Source organism: Sebastes umbrosus, chromosome 20 (assembly GCF_015220745.1).
Source record: "Sebastes umbrosus isolate fSebUmb1 chromosome 20, fSebUmb1.pri, whole genome shotgun sequence".
NCBI classification, from domain to species: domain Eukaryota; kingdom Metazoa; phylum Chordata; class Actinopteri; order Perciformes; family Sebastidae; genus Sebastes; species Sebastes umbrosus.
Window position 1 is genome coordinate 11,577,349 of NC_051288.1, and position 16,275 is coordinate 11,593,623.

The 16,275-nt window shown below is 37.4% G+C and overlaps 3 protein-coding genes across 6 annotated transcripts; 2 read left to right on the plus strand and 1 right to left on the minus strand.

The window, feature by feature from the left end:
* Positions 1–607: 607 nt before the first annotated feature.
* phkg2 (phosphorylase kinase, gamma 2 (testis)) lies at positions 608–5,464 on the plus strand. The gene is made up of 10 exons (XM_037753908.1): positions 608–845; positions 1,140–1,251; positions 1,776–1,951; positions 2,062–2,116; positions 2,226–2,291; positions 2,684–2,847; positions 2,963–3,053; positions 3,158–3,311; positions 3,525–3,650; positions 4,432–5,464. The coding sequence occupies exons 2-10, from the start codon at positions 1,157–1,159 to the stop codon at positions 4,675–4,677; spliced, it is 1,173 nt and encodes a 390-aa protein (XP_037609836.1). The 5' UTR covers positions 608–845; positions 1,140–1,156; the 3' UTR covers positions 4,678–5,464.
* ccdc189 (coiled-coil domain containing 189) lies at positions 5,430–7,424 on the minus strand. 2 transcript variants are annotated; one of them, XM_037753909.1, is made up of 9 exons: positions 7,256–7,424; positions 7,031–7,065; positions 6,851–6,916; positions 6,583–6,746; positions 6,400–6,470; positions 6,184–6,300; positions 6,004–6,082; positions 5,772–5,867; positions 5,430–5,670 (listed from the first exon to the last, which is right to left on the minus strand). In XM_037753909.1, the coding sequence occupies exons 1-9, from the start codon at positions 7,271–7,273 to the stop codon at positions 5,507–5,509; spliced, it is 810 nt and encodes a 269-aa protein (XP_037609837.1). In that variant the 5' UTR covers positions 7,274–7,424; the 3' UTR covers positions 5,430–5,506. The 2 variants fall into 2 exon arrangements, with proteins under 2 accessions (XP_037609837.1, XP_037609838.1); XM_037753910.1 differs by lacking the exon at positions 7,031–7,065 and having other exon boundaries at positions 7,256–7,413.
* A 1,658-nt stretch (positions 7,425–9,082) lies between these two features.
* si:dkey-220f10.4 (tubby protein homolog) lies at positions 9,083–15,813 on the plus strand. Of its 3 annotated transcripts, none has more exons than XM_037753903.1 (13): positions 9,083–9,238; positions 9,732–9,775; positions 12,260–12,419; positions 12,507–12,728; positions 12,931–13,047; positions 13,136–13,291; positions 13,384–13,553; positions 13,664–13,825; positions 13,960–14,072; positions 14,917–15,031; positions 15,132–15,230; positions 15,316–15,487; positions 15,584–15,813. In XM_037753903.1, the coding sequence occupies exons 1-13, from the start codon at positions 9,154–9,156 to the stop codon at positions 15,715–15,717; spliced, it is 1,749 nt and encodes a 582-aa protein (XP_037609831.1). In that variant the 5' UTR covers positions 9,083–9,153; the 3' UTR covers positions 15,718–15,813. The 3 variants fall into 3 exon arrangements, with proteins under 3 accessions (XP_037609831.1, XP_037609833.1, XP_037609832.1); XM_037753904.1 differs by having other exon boundaries at positions 9,084–9,238; positions 12,510–12,728; XM_037753905.1 differs by lacking the exon at positions 15,584–15,813 and having other exon boundaries at positions 15,132–15,234; positions 15,316–15,438.
* Positions 15,814–16,275: the final 462 nt, after the last annotated feature.

Sequence of the window (16,275 nt, forward strand, 5' to 3'; positions counted from 1 at the left end):
ATTGTGTTGGTACAACAAAGAAGAGTATGTGTATTTCAGTGTGTGGTGTGGATTTGTGGAATGGGTTAGGTGATGGGTTGAAGCGGAGCACAAATATAAATCACTTTAAAAAGCTATACAAAAAATATATTTTTGGGAGGTATATGGTTTAGGAAGAGTTGTGATAAGGGTTGCATTAAGGGTTGGTTTATATCTACTTTTTAACTCCTGATGGATATGTGGGTTGTAAATAAACTTGGGATGCTGTTCATACATTTAATTTGGGATGTAAATAAATCTGGGATAGTTTATATATTATATTATATTATCATTCTATGATATATGAGTTATTAGAGGAGAAGTGAGAAAGGGGTAGGGAAATATAAGTTTTACTTCTACCTACTCCTTTTCGGACACTATTACTCTTGTTTTGTTTGTTATTATTTTTGTTTTGTTTTTATTTATTTTATGTTCGAAATAAAGTCTTTCATTCATTCATTCATTCTTGAATGTTTATGTAAAGCACTTTGAATTGCCCTGTTGCTGAAATGTGCTCTACAAATAAAGCTGCCTGGCCTCTGACTGCAGTTCCCACTCCGGCCTCAAGGGGGCGGTGCGGTCATATTGTGTAACAACAGCCTACAAGCCTGTTTCCAGGAATGTGACTAGAATGTAAACAGTAGCTCAGGAGCTAGTCTAAGGTAAAGGTTGTTAACATTATCTATCTAGTAGCTATCTTTGATACTGAGTTGCAGCTGAATCGCACGCAATCATGTCTTCACGGTAGATTCCTCGAGCTGTGTGATGACACTTTAATACCGATTCGTTACTCGTCGTCTCCCTCTTGTCGTTTGATTGCATACATGGTGAGTAGCTTCCTCTAAGGTCAGTAAACCTGCTGCTGCTACAGCAAGGAGGCCAAATACTGACACAGATAGCTAACTGTGGATGATCAAGGCAACATTTCTACATAACAGTAAAGAGGAGAGATAATGTGTGTATGTAAGCAAGCAAATCCAAAGAATACCCTGTTAGTTATTCATTGACTTAAAGCTAAACAAAACACTTCCTCTTCAGGAGTTAGCTCAGTAGTTCCTGTTATTTTAGACACACCATGTAGCCCTGTTGCAATGTGAGACATGTGACTGTTGTTGTTATAGATTCATATGCTGTCACCATGACCAAAGACATTGTTGTTGGAGATGAATTACCTGACTGGGTGGGGGCCAAGGAGTTTTACCAGAAATATGACCCTAAAGAGGTGATTGGCAGGTGAGTCCAGCAACATGTGAGTTTTCACATGTATCAATAAACTGTTCATCTCTTTTATGTTTTCCCACTCACAATGTTGTTTGGTTACGATTGCCCAGAAGTCTTTATAGATATTTAAATCAATATCCTCCTCACATGCACTAACCATACACTTCCACACAACACACACACACACATGTCTTTTTTATTTATTTACTGTATTGTTATTGTTGTTATTATATATATCTTGTCCTAATTGTTTGTAATCACTATTATGTAGTCATATTATTTCTTTATATTAATCTTGTCTCTAGGTGGAGGCTTCAGATAAGCCCAGTGGGTTTTTTGCCTCTTCCTTCACTGTATATTATTCATTTATTTTTTATTTTTTGTTATGTTGTATAGTCTTAAATTGTGCAAAATAAATTAAAAAAAATAAACAAATTAAATTAAATAACTCTGAAATGTGATCTCAGTTTTCTATTTGGATGATAAAAAAAACAACAAAAAAAAACATGTTGTACTCTGTATCAATGGCATCTTAGGGGTGTGAGCAGTGTGGTGCGCAGGTGTGTGCACAGACACACGGGTCAGGAGTTGGCAGTGAAGGTTATTGAGATCACAGCGGAGAAGATGACAATCCAGCAGCTGGAGGAGGTGAAAACCTCCACGCTGAAGGAGATCCAAGTCCTCAACATGGTGAAGGGACACTCCTCAATCAGTACGTTGGAATTCTGCTTTTTTTTAAACACAAGCCACTTTGATTTTTCTGTTCTAGAAAGAGTTAGCAAGTGTTGAGACCCTTTTTTATGTTTCGTTGATTCCCTTTAGTCACTCTCATTGATTCCTATGAGTCCACAACCTTCATATTTTTGGTGTTTGACCTGTGAGTATTACAGCAAATACCTCATGTCTTTGTAATTATTCCCTAATATGCCAATTAATAATCATGAAATCATTATAGAATGGTATAAATCTTGTATTTTCATTTACAGCATGAGGCGGGGAGAGCTGTTTGACTACCTCACAGAAAAAGTTACTCTGAATGAGAAGGAAACCAGGTGAGCTCCCACCTCAACACACACACCATCAGCTAAGTTAATCTGGCAGCATTTTGAGTCTTTGTACGGCTGGTATCACTCTCTTTAACTGACCAAAGCTTAAGTTGGGCCTCAGTAAGGGTTTATAACAGTGTTTCTGCATGTTATAGCCTCTCATATGCCAAATCATGTTTTATTTACATTTCGACTGAACATTTTCCAACTTTGACAAAAGACACTATGATGTTCACTGTGATGGAATACCTGACTCACATTCACACGTCACAGTCCACATCTCTGCAAGTTGATCTTTTTGTGATATTGAAAATAATTGCTGCTACCTGGAAAATGAACCAAATCAATTTAAAAAGTGGTGATGTAAAATGCATTTTGTAAAATCCATTGCTCTACAGGTACATGATGCGAGCTCTGCTGGAGGCCGTGCAGTACCTCCACTCCCTCAACATCGTCCACCGGGACTTAAAACCGGAGAACGTTCTCCTGTGTGATCAGGGAAACATCAAACTGTCCGACTTTGGTTTCTCAGTGCAGCTACAACCTGGAGAGAAGCTTAGAGGTACTGTGCTATGAAACAGAAGATTGAAAATCAGTGTTAATCGTCTGTTTACATATGTAAATAATTTGTATAGACCGAGATTAGAATGATCTGTTTTGTTTTTTATTCTAATCAGAGCTTTGTGGGACGCCTGGTTATTTGGCCCCAGAAATACTGAAATGTTCAATGGATGAAATGCACCCAGGCTACGGCCAAGAGGTCGATCTGTAAGTCTTTTTTTTAAATCAATATACCTTTTCAAAGCATAATCCTGGGTGTTGTCCTGAATTTTATTTCTAATTCTTGCCTACTTGTTTTGATGTTGGGACAGCTGGGCGTGTGGCGTGATCCTTTTCACCTTACTGGCCGGCTCGCCACCGTTCTGGCATCGCAAGCAGATGCTGATGCTGAGGATGATCATGGAGGGTCGCTATAAGTTCAGCTCCCCAGAGTGGGATGACAGGTCTGACACCGTGAAAGATCTGGTAAGATGATATTCTGTCGTCTGAGTATGAATTTAAAAAAACTTTCACCAAGCTATAAAGTAAGACAATTCTTCAGCAGAAATAGAATATGTGACTTTGGGGAGAAAATCACACGGTTAAACCGTAAAGCTATTGTTTTTGTTGTTTTGTTTGTTAGACAGCAGCATCTAACAACTAGTCCTGATTTTCAATCATTTTGCTTGTGCTGCTCAGATATCCAGACTGCTGGTGACGGACACAGCTGTCCGTCTCACCGCTGAGCAAGCTTTAGCGCACCCCTTCTTCAGACAGTACCAGAAGGAGGACGTGCGACTCTTCAGTCCCAGAAAGACATTTAGGGTGAGTCACCGGGGGCGGATTTAGTGATATGGGGGCCCCAAATGCCGTCTTGTTTTACTTTTCACCCTCTCTGACTGGGAATGTAGGTATTGGCAGTGGTAGAAAAAGTATTCAAAAATGTTTTCTAAAGTAAAACTATTAACTATTAAAAGTAAAACTATTAAAACAGCACAGTAAAAGTCCTGCATTTAAATGTTTAGTGAAAGAGAGGCATTGTCAAAACAATGTCTTTCTCTATACTTAACGTCTGTTCAAGGTGGAGCTTTCAATTCTAGTATGATGCTGGATAGTTTAATGAATAATAATGCATCTTATTTTAGTTGTTATATATTTTGATTAAAATCTGAATCTGCAATGTAACCAGTACCATTTCTTTGTAAGGTAATTGTAGTACTACAATGTTTTCCTCTGAAGTAGAAGTACACAGTAATTAAGTAGTATACCGTTGAGTTGCATATTTTATTACGTGCTTTGGGGCCCTTTGGTAAATTATTTTGAGGTACAATGAGGTAGAATAGTAACATAAATTCAATATTTTTTATATTTATCTAAACAGCATAATACATCTGTAGCTCTTTGGGACCCTTTTAGTTGGGGGCCCCAGGCAGTTGCCTACCTGGCGTAACGGTAAAGTCTGCCGCTGCGAGTCACAGTGCTGACTTGGCTTTTTTTTTATTTATTTAAAAGTTTAAGCCTTGAAAAAAGAGAGGCTTTTCAGCAGTGATGTGATGAAGCAAATATCCTCTCCACTCTCACCTGCTTTTCTTTCTCGCCTCCTCAGGTGTTGATCATCAGCGTGCTGGCCTGCATCAGGATGTACAGCCGTTACCGCAGGGCTCGGCCGCTGACCCGGGAGGTGCTGGCCAGAGATCCTTACTCCCTCCGCGGTGTCCGCAAACTCATCGACGGCTGCGCCTTCCGCATCTACGGGCACTGGGTGAAGAAAGGCGAGCAGCAGAACCGAGCCGCCCTCTTTCAGAACACAGCTAAAATCATGCTGCTGGACCTAGAGGACTTTGAAACATAAAAGGTCAACCTTATTCCTAACCACGTTGATTTTTTATTTTATTTAAACATATGCATGTGCTGTCATGTCGGTGTTTGTCTTGTTGAATCTCTGCGTTTAATTTAAGATGAAGAATTCAGGGACCGTCTGGGACGTTTGTATGCCTCGGCACGCACCGTGGCTCTGCAAGTTTAAGATAAGCACGCACACCTTATCTTATTTTTGAAACTCTTCTCGTCAGGTCATCATGTTTGCAGTGCCACTTTGCAGTAGAAGACACATTGCACAATCGTTTGATATGAAACATCACTTATAAGTACATTATGTGTATTTAGGATTTTACCTGTTGATCGTCAGTTATGACTGAGGAGAGGATGCGTTTCTAAGCACTGTGTGGCTGAGGTGGACATTAAAGCACTGTGATTAATTATTTAATAGTTAATTATATACATATAACATAACAAGCTTCAGATTTACAGATATTCTAATGTTACAAATCAGTACCAGAAGACATGTGAAATATATAAGTACAGTATTTGGGAGTGTTTTTCCTGTAGCTGTCATGCATGCAGACATTCCTCAATAGGAAACCCACTTAAACTAACTGTGAAGACTAGTTGTGACTGTATTTCCTATTAACCAACACCATTCCCTACTCGGTTCATTCTTGCAACTTAATAAATGGCACTTATTCCTGAAAGTGCCTCCCTGAGAAATGTACATTAATTGTAAAAATGCAGATATACATGTACTGTATATGAAAAAAAAAACGGTTTTATTGACAATAAAACTAATGTTTGAACTTTAATTGTGGTATTTTGTGTGAGCGCTTATTCAAAATCAGCGTTTCTCATCCATTATTTTTTTTGGCCTTGTGGCTGGACCGTCGAGAATTTGGTGGGCTGTTGTGCTGATTTTCAATGTCTTTCATTCGCTGATCTAGTTGTCCAGACACGAGCGTCATCTGCTCTCTGACCTCTTTCTCGATCAGTGCCTTCAGTTCTGATTTTGAATCTGAAAGTGGAGAAAGGAAGCAGTTACAATACATCTTTTTGGGATGCATTTGCCTTAAAAACTTAGTTTTTTCACAGTCCTTTTATGATTTCTGATCATACCGAGTGCGGCCCCCTCTGGCTCTTCGTCGATGGATGCTTCCTGTGTTTGAGGAGAGCTGTCTGTCTCTGTTTCTGGTTCACCAGATGTCATCACATCTGGTGCAAGAGAAGTACGCAAAAGTATTAATAAATCTGGTCCATACAATATCAAGAATATTCTGTTGTCAATGTAACACAACGTAAAATGTAACTTTTGTACTACTAAAAGTGCCTATACCCTTTTAATTATTACCTGGAGCAGAAGAATCCTCCATGTTAGGATCATCCTGGTCTGGCATTCCAGAGTAAGTCAAAGACAAATCAAGTTTAAACTGTGGAAAAAAAAAAGATATATTTTCACAGGACCAAAGTTATGTATAATAAAAATGAATGTTAAAGGATTTGTGCAGAATAACTAATTTCCAATTCTTACCTGTGGAGTGAAAATATATTTGTAGAGTTTGTAGTGTCTCATGTAGCTGTTATAGATGTACTTTAAGACGCGGTCCACCTCCTCAGAGCTGAAGAGGTTGATGCTAAAGGGGGGTCGCTGTAGTGGGCAAACACAGAGAAACATCAGAATTAAACATTGCATTCATGGGTTTTTAAATAATATTCTAAGTCAAAAAGACGGAATTGTTTTACAGACCCTGACTGAGTGACAGAGAAGTAGCTCCTTGCAGTATTTGAAACACTGTTCTATGTCGTTGAGTGGCGTTTCTGCAAGAAACATCTCATATAAACTTACGGAAAATTATATAAATTATCTGCAGTGTACTTTTGATTTAATTGTCCAACTACACTGCAGTGATAATAATGTGTCTCTTCTTACCTATGTTAACCTCATGGATGGACTTGATGATGGACAAGAGAGCCGAAGTTTGCTCTTTTTTAAAGTTGCACTCTCTGCAAAAAAGCACAGCCTGGATATACAGCTCCAGCAGGACTCCTCTTCTCGGTTCAGGAAGTTCGACTTCGAACACACTGCATAAAGCGCTGTCACAGAAAAGAAGAAGAAGTGTTACAGGAAAATATGTCAGTGCAATGTGTGTGTGATTGTGTTTAAATAGATAGATGTGGTCATAAACAGGGGCAGAAACCTCTCCAGATCAGGAATGGACTGCATTCTGTCAATCTCCTCCATGTCATGGTAGCTTACATCTGTCCTGAAAACACACAGGGAATGGAGGAGTCTGGGTTAGACATGATATTTAGTCATGCAAGACGTTAAGAAAGCCAATTAAAATGAACATAATCTGGATTGTAGACACAGCTCTCACCAAAGCATCAATTTAGCTTTTAGGGCCTGTGGCACCTAGAGAACAAAACAATGCATTACAAGGTAATACTTCAGAGAATGGTTGTATCCAGTGGCTATAATGTGAATATTCATATTTTAATCACATGATTAAAAAACAACAAAAAAAAGGTAAAGCAAGCAGGCAGTAAAGTGAGCCCAACATGAAACTAGACATTGTGCATCAAACTAGACTTGTGGAGCCTACCGTTGTTTTCGTATCCATTTTTTTATTTCTCTAACTGTAGCTGGAAATCAAAGTTATCAAGCCATTGTTTCTTTGTTGTTGTTTTTACCATGTAAAAGTATTTAGCAAAACCTGCATTGACCAAAACAGGCTTGAATGCAGCGGGATCACTTCCTGTTTGGCTACCTCGTTGTATCCTAGCAACATCCCTCTTTTTCTTTTTCCGGTTTAGCGCGTCGTGCCTACAAAATAAAATAAAGTAGAAGGTTTTTTTTAAAGAAAAAAATAAATAATTGAAATGCCCACTATTTATTTTGACTCATCATCACTCATATTCTATTTTACTCATTATAACTCAGATGAAAGACCTAAAACACAAAAAAAAACAATATTGAAACTGCACACAAAATACATAATTAACCAAAGGCTAGGCCTATATAATAAACTTAAATATAGTGAAACAAAAAATAAATTGAAATGCCCACTTTTTATTTATCGATTTTTATTTTATCTCATCTGGCAGTCGAAAATTGTCTTTCTAAGTCAACTTTATTCGTATTATATTCATTATACCACTAGTTTTACTGTTATTTACTATTACATACAACTATTTGAACTTATTTCACTTTTTTAGCGCGTCACAAATTTCTCAATACACTTAAAATCATCAAATACATATACAAATACAAATTATAGGCTACTAAGTATATTAATATAGGCCTATATGATAAAATTAAATATAGTAAAACAAAAAATAAATTGAAATGCCCACTATTTATTTAAAGATTTTTATTTATTTTATCTTGCAGTCGAACATTGTCTTTCTAAGTCAACTTTTTATGTATTTATATATTATACCACTACCTTTACTGCTATTTACTATTACATACAACTATTTGAACTCATTTAGAGGTCTCAGTACACTTAAAAACATCAAATACATATATAAATATTAATTATAGGCTACTACGTATACTAATATAGGCCTATATGATAGAATTAAATATAGTAAAACAAAAAATAAATTGAGATGCCAACTATTTATTTATAGATTTTTTTTAAATTTCATCTGGAAGTCGAAAATTGTCTTTCTAAGTCAACTTTATATGTATTATGTATTATACCACTACCTTTACTGCTATTTACTATTACATACAACTATTTGAACCTATTTAACTTATTTAGTGCATCACAAATTTCTCAATACACTTAAAATCATCAAATACATATATAAATACTAATTATAGGCTACTAAGTATACTAATATAGGCCTATATGATAGAATTAAATATAGTAAAACAATACAAAATAAATAAATTGAAATGCCCACTATTTATTTATAGATTTTTATTTATTTTATCTGGCAGTCAAAAATTGTCTTTCTAAGTCAACTTAGAAATATTATACTTAGAAATATAAATAAAATATATAAATATATATATATAAATATAAATATATACAACTTAGAAATATGAATATATAATATAGTATTATATATTATACCACTACTTTTAATGCTATTTACTATTAAATACAACTATTTGAACTTAGTTAGAGGTCTCAATACACTTAAAACCATCAAATACATATACAAATATTAATTATAGGCTACTAAGTATACTAAATAGTGACAACCACTAATAGGGATTATAATAATAATAAAACATAATGCAACCAAACAAACGTTTTAGAACTAGGCTAAATTAGTTGAATGTGAGTAAAAATAGGTTTAAAAAATAATAATAATAAATGTAATAAATACGAATAAAGATGTTATTTCCTGATGACGTAGTTGTTTGTTGTTTTGAATATATCACGGCTCTCCATCGTTGCTGCATGGCAGCCGTATCCATGGCAACGAGATAAACCTGACTACCTGAGTGTCTGCGCTAATAGCTGCGACGTCTAGTTTTAGTTAAATGTTTTTTTCAGGGGGTGTTTTATATTATTTTAACGGGCCCTGTCAGGTGATGTGTAGTGTGACGAGAGGCTACAGAGTTTTAGGTGAGACTCGGAAGCTTTTAAAGGGTTGTTTGTGGTGACTTTCTGCGGCTTCAGTGTTGTGTTTGTCTGTTTGTTTACGCCTGCTGGCTGCTGGGTGAGTGATGCTGCAGACTGACTGCTGACTTTAGTCACAAAGGAGGAGCATCACCTTCCTGTTTCTCTCCTCTCAGCTGTAACATTAGGCCTTACAGCATCTCCATAAAGCAGCCATGGAAAGAAAGGCTGTTTGTCCTATACTGACTGAGCTGTGCAGTGCAGTTTAAGAACATTATCCCCCTTTAATCCACTTTGCCTTCTGCTGCATGCAGGTGGACAGACTGTCACATAGAGAGCAGGGTGACCACAATCAAACGCAAGCCTCCATATTTAGATTGCTCTTTTATTATTCTTTTTGGGAAACCATTTCTCACATTGATGCTGGATTTTCATCTGTTATCCTTAATTATCTACTGATTGTAATTAATTAATTAACAGTGAGTCTTTTTACACACAGACATGGAGGACCCTGATATACGACAACAGAAGCTGGACAACCAGGTAAAGAAACCAGGATTATTGAAGTATTTGATGTCGTTTTACACATGAAATAGCCCACTGGTACACTTCAACTAACCTAACAAAGAGATAGATCTACCTATTTTTAAGTTGACAGAGTAGATTTTTAGCTGTGCTCCTTTATAGGATAAATATAATTATCAAGATTCAAGATGTTTATTGTCACGCCGGTTATACAAGTACAATCGTGTGAAATGCTTTTTGCTTGGAAGCTCCATTAAAAATAATAAGTTATATTACAATTATAAAAGGAAATACTTTGTACAAGGCATATTAAGAACATATACATATCAGGAAGTATGAATGTACATATATAAGAAATACTTTGTACAAGGCATATTAAGACCATATACTTTCAGAACATATACAGGATATACAGTATAAGATATATGATAGTCAATGCTGACAGTGGAGCAAATACTGGAACTTATTCCTTGTATAGGCTAATTAGCTGAGGCAGAGCTTTGCAAATAAATAAAGCTTTCTTGAGTCTCACAAGGTCATGGCTACCTGTGTCAGAACCACCTGCTGTTTCGAGCTATACCGCTTGTTTATACTGCACAGTATGTGAGCTATACCGGCTTATATCCAGTACATAAATACAATATACCAGAAATATGAGCAGATATTCAGCAGTAGAAGTACTAATAATACAATTTTTACATCAATACAACATTTTTTAAATTTGCATCAGGAGGAATGTAAACAGCAGCAACTAAAACACTGGAGAATTCTCTGGGCAGATAATACGGCCGGTGTTACACCGAAATATGTGACCGCAGAGAGCCAACAACACATGAGGTCACCATTTCTGACGGCTTTTGTCAGAAAATGTGACCCCACTGTACCTGTGTAATAAATGAGGCAAATATGTGACAAAAACACACAAAACTAAATTGTTAAAAATCATAAATGTATTTTAATATTTTTACTTTAAAGATAAATTCACAAAACTCTAAAAGAAAAGCAAAAAGACAACTGTGTGTCTTTAATCAGGAAATAACATTGTTCATGTCTTTATTATTAGTTCATCTGTGACGACAGCCTGTCTTGCCGTATTTTCATACCGTTTTAGTAGGCTACACTAGTGCCTGTTTGCAGGATTTTTAACCTATTGTAACTCACATACAACTCATTAAGCCTAGTTCTAAAACATTTGTTTTGGTTGCATTGTGTTTTATTATTAGCCCTATTAGTGTTAGTCATATTAGTTTACTTAGTAGCCTATAATTAGTATTTGTATATGTATTTGATGTTTTTAAGTGTATTGAGATGTTTGTGACACACTACATAAGTTCAAATAGTTGTATGTAATAGTAAATAGCAGTAAAAGTAGTGGTATAATATATATAATACATATAAAGTTGACAACTGCCAGGCGAAATAAAGTAAATAACCATCTATAAATATGTATGTGTTGCTGGCTCTCTGCGGTCACAGATTTCGATGTAACACCGGCATCTTAACATAAACATTTCAGGGAAACGTAAACCTCACAGTAACCATGGTGTTGTAACTTGTGGTCTGTTGACTTTAGTTGAAATCGTGCGCATTAAAAAAGCAGTAGTACCTTCAAATGTAATACACTACACTCTTGTACAGCTTAACATCTTACCTACAATATGTCCTGTAAACAAGTATAAGTAAAACAAAAAGTTCTGAAAGTGAAAACACACATTGGAGGTGAGAAAATGTCTCTGTATGTACAGAGACAAGAAGCACTGCTAACTCTGCAGCTATCTTTGAGATACAAAGGCTCCAAAAGGCCCAGAATAAGGCAGTCAGAATTGTCTTGAGGTGTGCGTACGACACCCGAGTGACTTACTACCCTGGGGTGATTTACTGTAAAGGACACTATTGACAAAAGCCTTTTGAGTTTACGTTATAATGTACATCATACAAAGAAAACAAGAGCTATTTAGGACCGACTCCATTTGGTGAGAGATTAGACATACAGTCAATACAAGAACTACTACGCGCACAAATTATGTCCTGCCAAGGCTTAAATTGGAGCTTAGTAAAAGAGCATTCTCTTATCAGGCTTGTCAAAGGTGGAATAAATGACCTGACACCACTAGGGCAATGGCTACGAATAGTTTCAAAAATATCTAAAGTTAATGTATTTGAGACAATAGAAATATACATGATATAGTTCATTGGATTTAAGGAGGTTTCCCTGCTGCATGCAAGGCATTCATTGTTGTAATCTGTTGATTTTAATGTTATTTTGTGTGATGCACAATGTAAGGGGCTAATTGGGGGTATTAAGTGTTTTGTTTGTACAAATGTTTTTTCTGTTTGTATCTATTAAAGTGATGTTTTTTATGTTCAGGACTCTTGGAAGAATAGCCCAGTTGGGCTAAAAGAGATCCCAATAAAAAATAAAAAAAAATTAAATCTGTAGTTGCATCCCAATGGATGAACATTGAGTTGACAGTTTGAATTTTAAATCTAATACTCCCACAGCGAACCCTTCTGATAAAAAAGCAGCAAAAGAAGAGGGCTGATTCTCAAATGGTGGTAGCCAATCGGGACGCTCGCCAAAAGAAAGGAAAGCACAAAACCTCCCGCTCTGACGAAACACCTCTGTTGATCAGCCAATCCCTGAGCAGCGCTTCCCTGAGTGGTTAGTAGTAGAATCATTCTATGTTTTATAGAAAATATAATTCCAATGTACAATATTAAATACATGTTTTTTTGTTTGTTTCTCCTGGAGATCAAGTCGAACATGCCCATGATAACCCATTGGATGAGATCACATTAGGTGAAGCAAGCATGACGTTAGATGAGATGCCTTCAGAGAATCACGCCACTCCCAGGAAAATGAACTTTGAGCTTGACGAAGAGCCTGAGGCGATGTGGGAAGTGGAGAACGATGCTCAGGCGGGGGGGAAAAAGACAAAGAAGAAAGAAGTGAAAAAAGAAAAAGACCAACGTAAGAATATGTAAATTACTTGCTTGATTTCGAGGATTCAAATACTGTAGTATGTGTCAGAGAGCAAAAATGAATGCACACACACACATTGGGCCCTTATTGGGAATGTGACTCAGCACGTGTTTGTTGCACATGTAAAGCTAAGAAACACTTTGCTTTAATAAATGATTCATCAGCAACTCGCTGCTTTGCTTTCCGTCAGAGATGGAACAGAGCGATGACAAGGAGAAAAAGGAGAAAAAAACAAAGAAGAAAGGCAAAGAGAAAGAATCTGAATCCCCACAGATGACAAACAAGACGACCAAACAAGAGCGTAAAAGTAACATCAATGTCCGACGTATCATTAACATAATGTATCTAACTACTGTATGTATCACACTCACAATGCTCAATCTCCTCTTTTGCAGAGAAGCACTTGCAGGAGGGTTCAACCCAGGAGACAGAGTCAATGGAAGAGGGGGCAAGTCCAAAGAATAACGATGATGAAAGCGACGATGAAGAGGAAGATGGGTCCCAGAGGCCTGTCCCTCAGTCGCCTAAGAAGAAGAAAAAACTCGACACATGTGAGTGATAATCTGGCCCTGTGCACTGTACGATCAACAATACTGTAAAGCTGTTGTTAAGAACACATTTGTGTGTGTCATCATCTTTACAGCCAGGTGCCAAATAAGTGATGACAGTAAAGACGAGGAAATCCAGGAAAAGGAGAAAAAGGAGAAAAAGGAGAAAAAGACGAAGAAAGCAGAGAAAACTACGCCGAGTCTCGCTTCCCTTAACTCCAACTACAGGGAGAATTCATCCTCAGACAGTGAATCTAATGAAAGAGTGAGACATTACAAGTGAAAACGGTTTAGTGTATTGTTAAGAGCAAATTATGCGAGTATGCACCTTATTTTGATTAGTCGCAGAAAGCAAATCATTCTTTCTCATTTCAGTCAACATCTCCAATGTCAGTGGAGGACCTTGAGAAGTTTGCTTGTCGTCCAGCCCCCAGAGATGTGACGATCCAGTGTAGGGTCACCAGGGATAGGAGAGGCATGGAGAAGGGCATTTACCCGACTTACTACCTCCACATGGAGAAGGAGGACGGCAAGAGGGTCGGCACTTCAATCATTGTGCACATTGATTTTTTATTTCTAATGACATGATCCTGTTTTCTTAAGCTGTCGTATTTCTAAGTTCTCTCCATTGTCTGTTCAAAAAATGTGTTTTTCATTGTGCCATCACCAAGGTGTTTCTGATGGCAGGCAGAAAAAGGAAGAAGTGCAAAACATCCAACTATCTCATCTCCACCGACCCGACGAATCTGTCCAGAGATACAAACTGCTACATTGGAAAACTAAGGTTAGCAACCCTTTCAAAACCGCTTTGATATTTAAGAATCCATTTTCATCATGCTTAACAAGTGGTTCTCAAACCTGGACCTGAAGTACTTAATTATAGCAGACATTCTGACTTGACACCTGAAATGGAATAGCACCATCATAAATATTATTATCTATACGCCTGTGATTTTCCTGCTATGAAGTGCCAAAATATCTGCCATGAAAAAAGGTCTCTTGATGGATTTCTATCTTAGCTGCATCCCAGGTGTAAATTGGACATTTTTTAGGGCATTTTGGGGATTCCTCCTTGTTTTGTGGAGGCAATCATTTTACATGGGAGTGAATTCACCCCATGGTTTTATTTTAAAGGTACAGAATGTAAGATTTGGCGGCAACTAGTGGTGTGGTTGCAGATTGCAACCAGCTGAGTTTGCAGAGTGCAAAACCATGGTAGCACTGTTCGCTTTGCTCAGAGGCCATTTTTACCATAATGACACTACTTTAGGAGTGGCCTTCAGGTAACATAAACATGAAAGGTTCTCTCTTATAGAGACAGGGTTTGGCTTGTCCGTTAATGGGCTACTGTAGAAACATGGCGGACCAACCTGGGTGGGGTCTGTGAAGAGGACCTGCTACTAATGTTGATATGAAGGGCTCATTCTAAGCTAACGAACACACGATTCTTAGTTTCAGGTGATTATACACTAATAAAAACATAGTTATGAATATTATATTCCATATCTGCTAATAGATCTCCCGAAATATTATACACTGTTCCTTTAATTCAGGCACAGTTGACATTTTGATCTCTCACCTGACAGATGATTTCAGATCATGTATCTGATCACACTAATTTGTTTCAGGTCCAACGTTCTGGGTACAAAGTTCACCGTCTATGATGGAGGTGAAAACCCGGAGAAAAAGCCCTTCATCAAAGAGTGCGAATCAGTGCGGCAAGAGCTCGCAGCAATTTGCTATGTGAGTCCAAACTTAACTCGATACACTCTAACATCCCCACTGACTTAGCAAAGCATATGAAGAGATAAAGCCTGTAATACGACTGGCTATCATGTTCCAGGAGACCAACGTGCTGGGATTTAAGGGTCCCAGGAAGATGACGGTGGTCATCCCCGGCATGATGGAGAACGATGAAAGAGTGTCCATTCGTCCAAAAAATGTATGTCTAAAAAAAATAAAATCCTGTGATGATGTTTATTAAGTGTGAAATATGCCAGAGGAACTGAAATGTTATGTTATTATAGGAACTTGAGACCTTACTGGTCCGCCATGTGAACAGCAACACAGACAAACTGGTCACACTGGTGAACAAATCCCCGAGCTGGAACGAACAGACTCAGTCGTATGTGCTTAACTTCCACGGCCGTGTCACCCAGGCCTCCGTCAAAAACTTCCAGATCATCCACCCCGACAATGGTAAGATCTTCTTCTATCATCAACCACAAGGAAAATGTCCGTCTTGTCTTTAACGTCACCCTCTCTCTCTCTGCCCCCTGCTGCTGTCTTTTCCAGAGGATTACATCGTGATGCAGTTTGGCCGTGTAGCGGAGGATGTCTTCTCCATGGATTACAGTTTCCCCATGTGTGCCCTGCAGGCCTTTGCCATCACCCTGTCGTCATTTGATGGTAAACTGGCCTGTGAATGACCCACGCAGGTGTGCCTCAAGTGCTTAACTAGATCCCTGATCTAGATAGAAACTTCAAATTAAAACTATACCCATCATTTTGCACGGGGTCTTTTATCATGTTTTGTATCCTGGTGCTTTGTAACACTTTGTATACACTAAATATGGAAAAAACACATGCCACAGACTTCAGAGGAGACTTGTTTTATAGGTCCAGTATTATTTTACAGCAGATTTTATATTGAAGTGGAATAAGTAATTTAAGGGAATTTAACTTTCTTTTTATATTTGCCAGCCGTGTAAAGGACTTATGGAATTAAAATATTGAGGACAACTTTGTAAATACTACTAGGGAAATATTAAAAGATTATAATACAAGGTTTGCATGTCTCTGAATGTTTTTTAAAACAGAAGGTGTTTACTTTTTGACTTTTAAAATTATCATTTGACGACACCTTTATTTTATCATTACCGCAATCATCCGCTCATATATTCATCAGTCAGATTACACGTTATTCCGAGCCAACTCGTAACCAAGTCTTTATCACAAAGAAGGAAGCGTCCTTATCAAAGTACTAA

Excerpts from the sequence above, each read along its gene's own strand:
- si:dkey-220f10.4 (XM_037753903.1), top strand. The coding sequence starts at position 9,154 with ATGTTTTTTTCAGGGGGTGTTTTATATTATTTTAACGGGCCCTGTCAG. Across the intron at positions 12,729-12,930 it reads GAAAAAAGAAAAAGACCAAC|AGATGGAACAGAGCGATGAC; the intron begins GTAAGAATATGT and ends GCTTTCCGTCAG. Across the intron at positions 13,048-13,135 it reads GACCAAACAAGAGCGTAAAA|AGAAGCACTTGCAGGAGGGT; the intron begins GTAACATCAATG and ends CCTCTTTTGCAG.
- phkg2 (XM_037753908.1), top strand. The coding sequence starts at position 1,157 with ATGACCAAAGACATTGTTGTTGGAGATGAATTACCTGACTGGGTGGGG. Across the intron at positions 2,848-2,962 it reads ACCTGGAGAGAAGCTTAGAG|AGCTTTGTGGGACGCCTGGT; the intron begins GTACTGTGCTAT and ends TATTCTAATCAG. Across the intron at positions 3,312-3,524 it reads CTGACACCGTGAAAGATCTG|ATATCCAGACTGCTGGTGAC; the intron begins GTAAGATGATAT and ends TGTGCTGCTCAG.
- ccdc189 (XM_037753909.1), bottom strand. Across the intron at positions 6,301-6,399 it reads TTCTCTGTCACTCAGTCAGG|CGACCCCCCTTTAGCATCAA; the intron begins GTCTGTAAAACA and ends TGCCCACTACAG. Across the intron at positions 5,868-6,003 it reads GGAGGATTCTTCTGCTCCAG|ATGTGATGACATCTGGTGAA; the intron begins GTAATAATTAAA and ends CTCTTGCACCAG.